The sequence below is a fragment of the Oncorhynchus mykiss genome, chromosome 26, assembly GCF_057628025.1.
Source record: "Oncorhynchus mykiss isolate SJ-2025 chromosome 26, ASM5762802v1, whole genome shotgun sequence".
Classification (NCBI taxonomy): Eukaryota; Metazoa; Chordata; class Actinopteri; order Salmoniformes; family Salmonidae; genus Oncorhynchus; species Oncorhynchus mykiss.
This window is the reverse complement of record NC_143047.1, coordinates 39,716,118-39,729,964: the sequence shown is the minus strand read 5'-3', so window position 1 is coordinate 39,729,964 and position 13,847 is coordinate 39,716,118. Positions and strand designations below refer to the sequence as shown.

General features: G+C 42.4%; 1 protein-coding gene across 2 annotated transcripts; it reads right to left on the bottom strand.

Moving 5' to 3' along the window:
• Positions 1 to 231: 231 nt before the first annotated feature.
• On the bottom strand, positions 232 to 13,271 carry paqr5b (progestin and adipoQ receptor family member Vb). 2 transcript variants are annotated; one of them, XM_036964136.2, is made up of 9 exons: positions 13,162 to 13,271; positions 12,103 to 12,372; positions 11,611 to 11,738; positions 8,989 to 9,194; positions 7,493 to 7,619; positions 5,467 to 5,511; positions 3,082 to 3,178; positions 2,263 to 2,407; positions 232 to 1,926 (listed from the first exon to the last, which is right to left on the bottom strand). In XM_036964136.2, the coding sequence occupies exons 2-9, from the start codon at positions 12,154 to 12,156 to the stop codon at positions 1,646 to 1,648; spliced, it is 1,083 nt and encodes a 360-aa protein (XP_036820031.1). In that variant the 5' UTR covers positions 12,157 to 12,372; positions 13,162 to 13,271; the 3' UTR covers positions 232 to 1,645. The 2 variants fall into 2 exon arrangements, with proteins under 2 accessions (XP_036820031.1, XP_036820032.1); XM_036964137.2 differs by lacking the exon at positions 5,467 to 5,511.
• Between the last annotated feature and the right edge of the window lie 576 nt (positions 13,272 to 13,847).

Genomic DNA, 13,847 nt, shown 5'->3' with positions numbered 1-13,847 from the left:
ATGTGATTAATGAAATAAGAAAAACAAAGTGAGCTCTTATTCAAATGTACTACAATGAGAAAACAGTGTTTGGAGTTTTCTGTAGGCCTAGTTCATGTGTTGCATTCACAGGATGTTTTTGCTCCCTAGTTTATTTCAAGGCAATACACAGACACCTTTTATTTATGAGTATTCACAATAAATAACATTTCAAAATATATTAACTAAAATATTAACTAAAATGAGACAAGATTTACAGGAGCCACAGAAAACGTTTAATGTGTAACGGAGAACTATAATGTCTTGGTGATGCTTTAAATAATACTGTACTTAACAGTTTACAGGAAAGTGATCTGACATGTATCATTTGTATCTCTAAAAGGCACCTTCACTTTAGTAGCTGCCCATCATACATACTGTACACTTCATTAATAAGTTATTGTATCCTTCAGTGCTGATTTTAGTTCACAATATACTACCAAACCCCTCTACTTAACAGCCCTTAGGCTACAGACTGTGGTCCTAAAATTGTTGTTGTGTTTGTGGTACATATCCATTGTTTGTGTATAAAAATGATCAAGTGACAAATATATTTAGTATAAAAATAGTGTTTAAAAAGAAAAACTAAATTGAAGGAATATTGAAAATGCATCTTCATGTAACATTCAGTGGATTGATTCTTAATATACAGCTTGACTTCCAACTGCTCCAGTCTCTTCCTGCTCCTCAGTGGATTGATTCTTCATATACAGTTTGACTTCCAACTGCTCCAGTCTCTTCCTGCTCCTCAGTGGATTGATTCTTAATATACAGCTTGACTTCCAACTGCTCAAGTCTCTTCCTGCTCCTCAGTGGATTGATTCTTCATATACAGCTTGACTTCCAACTGCTCCAGTCTCTTCCTGCTCCTCAGTGGATTGATTCTTCATATACAGCTTGACTTCCAACTGCTCCAGTCTCTTCCTGCTCCTCAGTGGATTGATTCTTCATATACAGCTTGACTTCCAACTGCTCCAGTCTCTTCCTGCTCCTCAGTGGATTGATTCTTCATATACAGCTTGACTTCCAACTGCTTCAGTCTCTTCCTGCTCCTCAGTGGATTGATTCTTCATATACAGCTTGACTTCCAACTGCTTCAGTCTCTTCCTGCTCCTCAGTAGCGTTGGTAAATCAGCGAACAAAAGCAAGGACTGTGTTAGGACTAGTACTGTGTACTAGTCCTATAGTCAGTGTAATACTATCAGAGGTACCACTAACTCTCTGTCCCTCATTGCAGTATATATGGAGCTCTTGTTCAGCTACCATTTATTCATCCGTGCTGACAATGTGAAGAACAGTTCATTGCTCCTTCAGCATTGTATCATGTCATGACTTCACCTCTATCCAACACCAAGAAGCCATAGTGGTTCACTTCAGTTGTTCACCTCTTCTCCCAAGCCCATCCCCACCACAGTGTCCAGTTTAATCATAGTAATAGAATACAAATATATGCCATTTAGCAGACGCTCTTATCCAAAGTGACTTACATTCATGCTTGTATACATTTTACGTGTGGGTGGCCCTGTGAATCAAATCCACAATCCCGGCATTACAGGCACCATGCTCCACCAACTGAGCCATCCAGTTCCTACATCCCGTATACATTATCATTAGCATGTGGCTAATGCTAGTGGTACTGGCAGCCCTTGGCTATTGGATGTGACTGTGTCTTCTTCTCAGTGTGTTCTCCCCGGGTGGCTGACCAGAGCAGAGGCAGACTAAAGAGGAAGATGATGCCAAGGCTGAGGGTTATACTCAGCAGTGCCGCCCCCAGTGTGTTGGTGAAGGTGATGGGCAGAGAGTACGTGAGGAGCCACGGGCGTCGCGTCGCCATGTCCTGCTCAATGGCCTCCATCTGGAAATGAGTGCCGATTATGCCGAACACGTGGAACAGTTGGTGGCTGTGACCTGCAGAGGGTGCAAAAGGACTGTGGTTAAATAACTACAGTAGTATTGGTACAGGAGAGGTAAGAAGCAGAACTCAACGAGGAGAACTGTAACTGGCCAGCAACAGAGGAACTGGCCTCCACAGCATAAGGGGGAAACAGGAAGGCACAGTGAGACCCAGAGGCAGTGATATAAAGAATACTATGTTGTTTTAATGCTACATATGTCATACCACTAATGTCAAGCCAGTGTTGATCAGTATCCACTGTATTACCACAAGTCTTGCACAATACAGTGACAAATCATTCTGAAATGAATCAAACAAGCAGCCTTTCCAGATAGACCATGCACTTTGACCTATGTAGTCGAAGCTGCCGGGGGCCAGGCGCTCTGGTAGGTGTGTGACGAAGAGGAATGCGGTCAGGAAGGCCAGGGCGATGTGGGTGTGGTGGAGGGGGTTGGTATCGTTGTCAGTGCAGCCCTCACCCACACACAAGAAGAGCTGTCAAAACACAGTAGAATGTATTAGCCTCACATCACGTGACAGGCTTCATCACAGTCATACTCCACATGGCTGTTGAACCAAGATAGCATGGTACAGCTGTAGGATATTAATTTGATCACCCGGTTGTTGCAGGACATTTCCTATACAGCAGGAAACACCAACTTGTAGTGTATTTGAGCTTTAAAAAAATATTTAAACATTGGTAATTTACAGTTAAAAATTTCAGACTTGATTTGCCCCAACTTCAAACGTATCAACCCATACAAAAATGTCCATGAATTATAATCTAGAATTATAATCAACATTTCTGTTGCTGCAGGATTATTTTACTGCTGTGAGAAACTGGTCAAATTAAGATCCAATAGCTGTGCATACAGAATTTCAGAACTGTTCATAAATACTTAATGTACACCTACATTCCACTGACTTGACCATCATTATACCATTAACCAGACAACAAAGTGTACAGAGCTTGCTAGGTTTCAAAAGATATAGTCGTACAATAATCAGAGAAACTAGCTTCAGCTCATTTCCATCCCTAGTCACATGACCTGGCAAAAAAACATTGACACAGTACACTTCAATATGACAAACACTGTTCTATACTTTAACTTTTCCTCAGGCACAGAAGAAGTCTGTCACACAGAGGGGTGAGAAATGTAATGACTCACCCTGTAGAAGAGAGGAATGTTGTCGAACAGGTAGGGTAATGCGAAAGCTAGAATGCGGAGAAATTTGCCAAACTTTGGGCTCTTACACTCTGAGAATCTGAAGGAAAAAAAAGTTATGGTTGTTTTATCAGCCATCACAATGAGCCAAATCCATGCACATTCGTTATACACTGCAAATAATTATGGATTTTAATTAATCAACGTATGCCATCTCTTTGTTCCCTATCTCTGTGCATTAAGGATAGATGAATACAAGATGCTCTTAACAGCATCTAGGGATCAAATTATTGCATTACTGTTGCATGGTTATTAAAATGATTAGAAACCCATTTCCTGTTATTGAATTTGGGAATAAACTGTAGCCTTTATGAACTTGCTCCCAAATAGACACCTTTTCAGTGCATTTTTGTATCTAGTATGAACTCATCTTGTTTAAATATTACACAGGACATTTTCCTGGTTTTATATTCCCGTCACACATCACTTACAGTGCATTTGGAGAGTATTGAGACCACTGGACTTCTTCCGTTTAAGAATGATGGAGGCCACTGTGTTCTTGGGAACCATTCAATGCTGCAGAAATGATTTGGTACCCTTCCCCAGATCTGTGCCTCAACACCATCCTGTCTCGGAGCTCTACGGACAATTCCTTCAACCTCATGGCTTGATTTTTGCTCTGACCTGCACTGTCAACTGTGGGACCTTAAATAGACATGTGCTTTTCCACATCTTATCCAATCAATTGAATTTGCCACAGGCGGTCTTCAATCAAGTTGTAGAAACATCTCAAGGAGGATCAATGGAAACAGGATGCACATGAGCTCAATTTCTAGTCTAATAGCAAAAACTGGCTGTAACGTAACAAATGTGGGAAAAGTCAAGGGGTCTGAATGCTTTCCGAATGCACGGCTTTAATTAAATTCACTCACTTGCTCTCCTTACCTTTCACACAATCATAACTGCTGAGTCATTGTCAGATCAGATTAGCAAAATGGATTCTGTTTTTGTAGCTTTGAAACACATTCCAGTGTAAATGAAGCCAACTCCCTCTTCACATAAAGAACACACGATCTGTTGCTAACTACTGTACATGTCTTCCCTCTCCTTACCACCTCTTCCAAATAAAACCACACTTGATAGTCTATCTATGGAGTGACGAGGCCTACATGTTTTTTTGTTAGCTCACACCCACATAATTGAAAAGGGAGGTGCATAGTGCCACTAATATTTCAAGGGCAACTCCGCCACTTTTCAACCTCATATTCATTACCTCCAGCACCAAACCAGTGTCTACATATGTGAAAATGGAAATCATGCGTTTGATGTATTTGATACCATTCCACCCATTCTGCTCCAGCCACTAACATGAGCCCATCCTCCCCAATTAAGGTGCCACCAACCTCCTGTTATAGACAGTGAGTTAGGTTAGCAGTAGCACAGGGAGTTGGGTTAGCAGTAGCACAGGGAGTTAGGTTAGCAGTAGCACAGGGAGTTAGGTTAGCAGTAGCACATGGAGTTAGGTTAGCAGTAGCACACTGAGTTAGGTTAGCAGTAGCACACTGAGTTAGGTTAGCAGTAGCACAGTGAGTTAGGTTAGCAGTAGCACAGGGAGTTAGGTTAGCAGTAGCACAGGGAGTTAGGTTAGCAGTAGCACAGGGAGTTAGGTTAGCAGTAGCACAGGGAGTTAGGTTAGCAGTAGCACAGGGAGTTAGGTTAGCAGTAGCACAGGGAGTTAGGTTAGCAGTAGCACAGTGAGTTAGGTTAGCAGTAGCACAGTGAGTTAGGTTAGCAGTAGCACAGTGAGTTAGGTTAGCAGTAGCACACTGAGTTAGGTTAGCAGTAGCACACTGAGTTAGGTTAGCAGTAGCACAGTGAGTTAGGTTAGCAGTAGCACAGGGAGATAGGTTAGCAGTAGCACAGGGAGTTAGGTTAGCAGTAGCACAGGGAGTTAGGTTAGCAGTAGCACAGGGAGTTAGGTTAGCAGTAGCACAGGGAGTTAGGTTAGCAGTAGCACAGGGAGTTAGGTTAGCAGTAGCACAGTGAGTTAGGTTAACAGTAGCACACTGAGTTAGGTTAGCAGTAGCACACTGAGTTAGGTTAGCAGTAGCACACTGAGTTAGGTTAGCAGTAGCACACTGAGTTAGGTTAGCAGTAGCACACTGAGTTAGGTTAGCAGTAGCACACTGAGTTAGGTTAGCAGTAGCACACTGAGTTAGGTTAGCAGTAGCACAGGGAGTTAGGTTAGCAGTAGCACAGGGAGTTAGGTTAGCAGTAGCACACTGAGTTAGGTTAGCAGTAGCACAGGGAGTTAGGTTAGCAGTAGCACAGCAGTTGACAGATAGTCATGCGTTTTCTTTTTGCTAACGGAGACGACATGATGTTTACCTTTTTATGATGTCATGGTTATATTGGATATATGGTAAACCAAGCCTTAGCAGAAAAGAGGAGGGAGAAGCATTGTGAGACTGCCATCAAGCAGAGAATACTCAGTAATAATTATGAAGAAAGGTAGCCAAACCAGTCAGTGTGCGTTTTAACAACAATGTGTAGGCTTAGTGTACGATGACAAGCGAAGTCACAATAGCTGCTACACAGTGAAGCTAAGCTGAGGTAAAAGACAGGTCCAATTTGCCTCCTATCATGCATGATATTTTGACAGAAAGGAACTGAAAGGAGCAGTTTCAATCCCCCAAATTAATTCATAACAGCAGTGTGTGTATCAAATCTACATGAAATGTACGTTAAAATGTTTTATGTCAAATATGTGTCCACACAGTAGGATTTAGACTAAATGTGATTGTTTCTGGTTGGAGGAATATTGTCATTTTGTAATCTTATTAATTCACAACATCCAAAGCTAGGGGTCAAGTTGTACAATCACATTCCTTTAAAACCCAGAGCTAATTATACAATATCCTCATTAGCACTATGAGATGCCTGCGATTGAGTGGTTGCTAAACAACAGGCAGGATGACATTTATTGTCACGAGTCTTGTCCTGGAGGCAGAACTGAGCGTTTCCCCCTTCGATAGGCCAGCTGGCTATATTGTAAACATTCAGGAAAACAAACATTTGCTTTTTGTTTTTCATTTAAGGTTAGGGTTAGCAGTGTGGTTAAGGTTGGGATTAAGGTTAGGTTTAGCAGTGTGGTTAAGGTTGGGGTTAAGGTTAGGTTTAGCAGTGTGGTTGAGGTTGGGGTTAAGCTTAGGGTTAGCAGTGTGGTTAAGGTTGGGGTTAAGGTTAGGGTTAGCAGTGTGGTTAAGGTTGGGGTTAAGGTTAGGGTTAGCAGTGTGGTTAAGGTTGGGGTTAAGGTTAGGTTTAGCAGTGTGGTTAAGGTTAGGGTTAGCAGCGTGGTTAAGGTTGGGGTTAAGGTTAGATTTAGCAGTGTGGTTAAGGTTGGGGTTAAGGTTAGGTTTAGCAGTGTGGTTAAGGTTGGGGTTAAGGTTAGGTTTAGCAGTGTGGTTAAGGTTGGGGTTAAGGTTAGGGTTAGCAGTGTGGTTAAGGTTAGGTTTAGCAGTGTGGTTAAGGTTAGGGTTAGCAGTGTGGTTAAGGTTGGGGTTAAGGTTAGGTTTAGCATTGTGGTTAAGGTTGGGGTTAAGGTTAGGGTTAGCAGTGTGGTTAAGGTTGGGGTTAAGGTTAGGGTTAGCAGTGTGGTCAAGGTTGGGGTTAAGGTTAGGTTTAGCAGTGTGGTTAAGGTTGGGGTTAAGGTTAGGGTTAGCAGTGTGGTTAAGGTTCGGGTTAAGGTTAGGTTTAGCAGTGTGGTTAAGGTTGGGGTTAAGGTTAGGGTTAGCAGTGTGGTTAAGGTTGGGGTTAAGGTTAGGTTTAGCAGTGTGGTTAAGGTTGGGGTTAAGGTTAGGGTTAGCAGTGTGGTTAAGGTTGGGGTTAAGGTTAGGGTTAGCAGTGTGGTTAAGGTTGGGGTTAAGGTTAGGGTTAGCAGTGTGGTTAAGGTTGGGGTTAAGGTTAGGGTTAGCAGTGTGGTTAAGGTTGGGGTTAAGGTTAGGTTTAGCAGTGTGGTTAAGGTTGGGGTTAAGGTTAGGGTTAGCAGTGTGGTTAAGGTTGGGGTTAAGGTTAGGTTTAGCAGTGTGGTTAAGGTTGGGGTTAAGGTTAGGTTTAGCAGTGTGGTTAAGGTTGGGGTTAAGGTTAGGTTTAGCAGTGTGGTTAAGGTTGGGGTTAAGGTTAGGTTTAGCAGTTTGGTTAAGGTTGGGGTTAAGGTTAGGTTTAGCAGTGTGGTTAAGGTTGGGGTTAAGGTTAGGGTTAGCAGTGTGGTTAAGGTTGGGGTTAAGGTTTAAAATCAGATTTGATGACTTTGTGGCTGTGCCAACTAGTGACCACTCTGCAGAGCTGCCTCCAGGACAAGAAAAAACACTAATCTGCAAAACAACAGTGGCCTTCCAGTAGAAAGCTCTCTTACCTGGAGTAGCAGGCTAAGGCGGTACAGATGACAGTGTTTACCACAGCGATGGGGATATAGTACTGGTGGAACGAACTGTTCACCCACTTATCAGGAATCACGTAGGCAGAATATGTTATGGCAGAGCCTGGAGGGGAATGAAATATGCATAACCATACGTGCAGGAATAGACACAAATACATAAACATGTGTGTGCATACACAGGTACTGCAAACTGTGTGTATATACCATAGACTATATTGATGTGTATAATATACACACATACAGATGGAGGATCTTAATTTGATCACCCTGTTCCAGGAGATCTTTCCTGCTGTTGCAAACTGGCTCAAATTATGATCCTACATGTGGGAACTCATGTGGGAAAGGCATTCATACGTGTGTATACAAAACACACACTGTCACCCTTCAGCATGCAGATGCTGGAAGAAGTGTAGGTTCCAATCTGAGGACTGGCCGGTCCAGGTCTCAGTATCCATGGTACATGTGCTTAAGCACATTCCTGGATGCATTTCCATAACTAATAACGCCCTTTGTATGGCAGGTTGGTGCTACACATGAGTTAGTTTGAGGGTATAGTTACCCTGACTGTACATGATGTCCTGTTCAAGACCTGCTACACACAAAGGGATTTTTAAAACTGGGTGCAGAGCTATATAAATGCAAACCATTATGCGTTTTTCCACATCATCCCCTACTGCCACCCCTAGACACCTTTTGTAAGCCCCTCCTAAATCCAAAAGGATTGAACATGACTACTATGTTATGCAGTAGTTTTTCCACATCATCCCCTACTGCCACCCCTAGACACCTTTTGTAAGCCCCTCCTAAATCCAAAAGGATTGAATGGGTGGGTCAAATATGGCCATAGAGCCTGTGGTAGGCCAGGCAGTGCCATTTATCTTCCACACATGCACTTCCATCAGATCTGTAAGGAGGCATTAACACGCGACTAGGTTGATTTGGGATTGGGGGAAACCACAGAATTAGATTAAATGAAACAGGCATAGATGTTTAATGTGATTAATCCAACACTCCAAATTGTACATTAAAAGTATGACTGGCCAGTGTACCCACCACAGAACATCCATTTGAATGGGACTACATTCCCTTCCTACCAGTGGAGGCTGCTGAGGGGAGGACAGCTCATAATAATGGCTGGAATGGAGCAAATGGAATGGCATCAAACCATGTTTACCATTCCACGGATTCCGCTCCAGCCATTACCACAAGCCCATCCTCCCCTATAAAGGTGCCACCAACCTCCTGTGCTTCCTACCCATTCTAACTCCATCGGGGTATCATACAAGGACTCTCAGTTAAAAGACCTGCAGGTTCAAAACTTTATACCAATCCAACCCTTTATACATTGACTAGATAGAATCCATACAATGCCGTTCCCTCTAGGAATACACCTGCATAACATAGTAGTCATGTCGCTAGTGGCAACAATGTTCTTTTGAAGCAAATTCCATTTCTATGACATGTCTACTCACCCAGGCTGTAGAGACTCAGAGCTCCGTAGTCGAAGAAGAAGCAGATGTGTCGTGCGCGTGTTGACATGGTGCTGAAGGTGTGGGCACAGCTAGAGGCCAGCGGGTACACACAGCACGACATCAGGAACACCAGGAGGGGCCATGTGAACGAGTCGCTCCACACGTCTCGCGTCAGGACCACCGTCAGCAGCTTCCATGAGAAGTACCTGTCAGGACACACAGAGGGTTAGTTTGGCCCTGGAGGATGCGTTCCTTCAGGACCACCGTCAGCAGCTTCCATAAAAAGTACCTGTCAGGACACACAGAGGGTTAGTTTGGCCCTGGAGGACGCGTTCCTTCAGGACCACCGTCAGCAGCTTCCATAAGAAGTACCTGTCAGGACACACAGAGGGTTAGTTTGGCCCTGGAGGACACGTCCCACGTCAGGACCACCGTCAGCAGCTTCCATAAGAAGTACCTGTCAGGACACACAGAGGGTTAGTTTGGCCCTGGAGGACACACTCCTTCAGGACCAATTGTTTATCGGGGGAGCAATCCTTTACCAATTTTGTGGTACTTGTTTCAGCATTCAAATCAGAATGCAAGTTAATTATGATTCTTCAAAATGAAATCACTATTTTGGATTGTTTGCCTAAACATCACAGTGATAGCATTAAAAAAAGACAAAAAAATCCCCTTTAACCAGCTTAGTATTTTGTAAGATGACTGTATTCTCCAGTTCAGTCAACCACAGTGAGTTACTGTATCTACCACAAGGTTTTCCCTGGCCTGTACACAGTAGTTACAGAGGCAGCGGGCTGTGTTTCCATGTCTCTGCACACCTCATTAACAAATTAACCTTATTTGTGGTTTTCCCCATCGCTACACTGAGCTGTTCACTAATTGTGGCAACTCATTTGAGAGCTGTGAGAGGAGAGAGAAGAGGGAGACAGAGAGAGAGGGAGAGAGAAATAGAAAAGGGAGTCCTTGATCCTTGCAGTGCAGAGGCAAGTGTCTTAATGACTGTCATCAGGTAGACAGTCACATACACCATGCTACACTGCTAATCAACTACTATTTCCTGTGCAAGGCCTCAAGCCTGTGGAATTCAGCTGCTACTCAGCTGCTATTCAATAAAACCTGTTAATCATGTTTTCTGGTTTAGTCCAAATCCAGGGCAACATTGTTCCAGGGAATTGAGAGTGAGAGAGCATGTTTCAATATGCAGTTGCTTCTTTTCTGTCATTAAAAGACGTTATCTTTATCATTTGGATACGAACAATGAACATAACACTAAACATGAGAGAAAAGTCCAACTGTTTACTCTCGTCTCAGTCAAGCCTCCAGTATCACTGACACGAGACGGTCCCCTGAGGTTCCAGTTAACCATCATGTTTAATGACTACACCTGCTCTTTACACATCCTTAAGAAGCAGAGGACTGCCATGGATTATTCTGCTCTGTGGCATCTACCTCATTTAAAGAGACGAGTCAGAATGTAGCTCCTTGGAAAGAGACAGAGAATGTGACCATTTTTTACTTCTATGTTGTTCAGTGACAGGCAAGGAGGTACTAGTGTATGGCCTCACCCCCAGCCATGCACTACATGTTCAGTGACAGGCAAGGAGGTACTAGTGTATGGCCTCACCCCCAGCCATACACTACATGTTCAGTGACAGGCAAGGAGGTACTAGTGTATGGCCTCACCCCCAGCCATACACTACATGTTCAGTGACAGGCAAGGAGGTACTAGTGTATGGCCTCACCCCCAGCCATACACTACATGTTCAGTGTGACGAATATAAAAACATGGAGCCATATTACGGAGCAAAATCCTAACTGCCTTTTCTATATAATGTCCAAAATCATAATCTGCTACAACAGAAGCAAATAATAAAACCAATTTGTGGGGGTGTGTGGGGGGGGGGGGGGGTGGGGGTCTGCATTGAATACTACAATGATCCTCAAAGATATGTCATACGGGTTATTAAATAGTTTGAGAAGTCCCCCCATCTCCTATTAACTCAAATTCACAGGATTACCTGACACACATTTAACTATACGGATCATTGTTTTTTGGGGATGAAGACTTTTTGAATAAAGAATCTAAGGAAAAGAGCTCAATTTGTTTTAATCTATGAAGGATGTTAAGGTTTTGAATTTAGTACAACTCTGTCTTAAGGACACATACCACTGCTGTGACAGGACATTTTATATTCTTACCCAGCACGTATACATCTGATTCCACTAATGAACTAATAACCCTTCAACCCTGAATTAGGTGTGTTAGTGCTGGGTAACACTGTATTTAGATAGTCCCAAGGAGATGGTTTGTAGATGTTCAATAACTGGAAACAAATGGCAGTGTTTCTGTACAGCACTTTGTGACATCAGCTGATGTAAGAAGGGCTTTATAAATACGTTTGATTGAAATAACTATCCACTAACCCTAACCATGATAATAAACCTAACCCTAAGTTAAATTTAGCAAGCAATTGCTAAACAGATAGTTTGTTGATAGTATGACCATCTACAGAGCATCTTGTGTGGGACGATCCAAATAAAGTGTGACCAAAACATGTGCCCCTATATGTGGCGTTCACAAGGAACCCCCTAAGTGTAACAGGTGTCGCTCGGCTATACCATGTGGGCAGGAAGTGTGTCCAGATATTGAGCGTTTCATTGGTCAGCTGGAAGAGGCTGAGGATGCAGTCAGTGGCTGAGCTGCGAGGGTGTCGGTAGCCTGAGATGATGCTGTCCTCATGGAACACCTAAACAAAACAAAACCCAGGGTTACTGCACAGTTGGCCAACACTCATTCACCACACAGTAGTAGGCTATATCTAGATACATATGGAGAGGAACCTGTTTACTATAAACTCAATGGTTATGATGTTGACATATTTCCCAGTGAAAGTAGGACTATACATTCTTGAGGGGAGTCACAATGATACATACTTGATATTCTAAGTGTCAAGAATAAACACAAGCTTCAGAATAGTGTTCCACTCAAATTCCATGTCCACATGTTCAACTTCTGAATTAACTGGACTTAAATATAAAATATAACCTCGACTCTGAAAATGATATTGTAGGATTTGTCATTCTAAAACGTAGTGAAGTAAAGTAACTTACTTTTGGGACTTGGTGGATGGTGAAGACTCTGGGCAGTTTAATAAGGCTGAGCATGTTGTCTGTGAGGACAGTGGTGTTGACTTCACTTGCTGTATGAACTGAAGCCAGAGAGAGGGAGCATCTTTCCCTTTATAAGGTTGTTGCTATGTTGTTCTGTCGGTTCCTCCCTCCCACTCCCCACCCATCCAGAACATTCACTACACCTGTTCCACTCCTCCTCTCTCTCTCCCTCCCTCTCGTCAGGCTCTGCACACCCCATCTAGTTTCACCCTAAGACAAAAGGGTGTTGAGCAGCTGAGTTCATGTTCACACACAGACACACAAAAATATTCACATTCTTTGAAAAAGCTGCCAAGGAAGAACACTTTTGAAAAGGGCAACAGAAGTCTTACCAAAAGTGTTCATATTTAAAAAAAATAATAATGGTTTATGAGTTACAGAGTTTGTCTTTGAGAGCAGTTGGCCTATTGTTCTCTGCAGTAAAAACAATACGTTAATGACTGATTACGGTAGCCTAACAATCACAAAGGGGAAAGAGCACAGCAGTACAGCGAGTTTAGCAGCTTTCACAGGGATGTTTAGAGATTTCAACGCCTGCCTCGCCTTGCTTGTGTCTGCTTGGTACTCGTGAACTAGATCCATGGAATAAGTATCAGAAAAATATATATTCCGTCTATGGATGCAGCAAAGAAATGCATAACATTATTCTGTAAATCTACAATCCTCCTACTTGAACACAGTGGCTAAATGAAATATCTAGCTTCACCCTTGAGGACAAGATTTAGGTCCTACTGTAACATCAAAGGCAGACCAAATGATATCCACAATATCTGGCAGTACCACATCAGATTCATGTCAATAAGAGCAAATCAATAAGAAATAAGACACAAGACAACTCGAAATAAGACAACTCGTTTTTGTTTGTCCGATTGTCTGTATGCATGGTTGTACCTGTTCTGATACTTTACAAGAGTGTATGCAAGTCATGGGGAAGAAATACAAAATAAAAACAGGTATTATTTAAGCTATTCATTGTAATGAAATTGTATATTTTTTTACCTGGACATTTATAAAAATGGTTTCGCAGTGAGGAATCTTGGTTCAACGACAAGGTAACAGTGACAAAAACAAGCACTACCTCAGTCTCCAAGGAACCAGCTGTTACTGACATTCATTGTCTTAAGAATCACTTTAGAATGAGTGGCCATTTCCCATTAAGAGACACCTAAGTGAAGATGTCTGGAGATTAGCAGTGAATTTAGCCTGGTCCCAGATCTGTTTGTGCTGTCTTTCCAACTCCTACACATGTAGGATCTTAATATGAGCCAGTTTGCTACAGGAGGAAAATAGTCCTGTAGCAACAGGAAGTGTGAATTATTATGTGGATTATAATTAATGGATATTTTTGTCGGGGTTGATATGTTTTTCATTAGAGCAAATCAAGTGACATTTTAAAGTGGAAATTATAAACTTTAGAATACTTTTAAAACCTTAAATACACTTCAAGTTTGCATTTCCTGCTCAGCAGGAAAATTCTCAGCAACAAAAAGATCAAATTAAGATCTGTATGGTCATTGGGTAACAGCACAAACAAATCTGGGACCAGGCTATATTGAACTCTGCCAAATATGCAAACTGAGTTTCAGTCACACCAGATACAGGCTGGCAATGAATGAAGGGTGTAAGTGGCAGAAAGAAACATATCTTTCACTCATTCCTTCCATGTTAGAAAGAGGCATGTACGC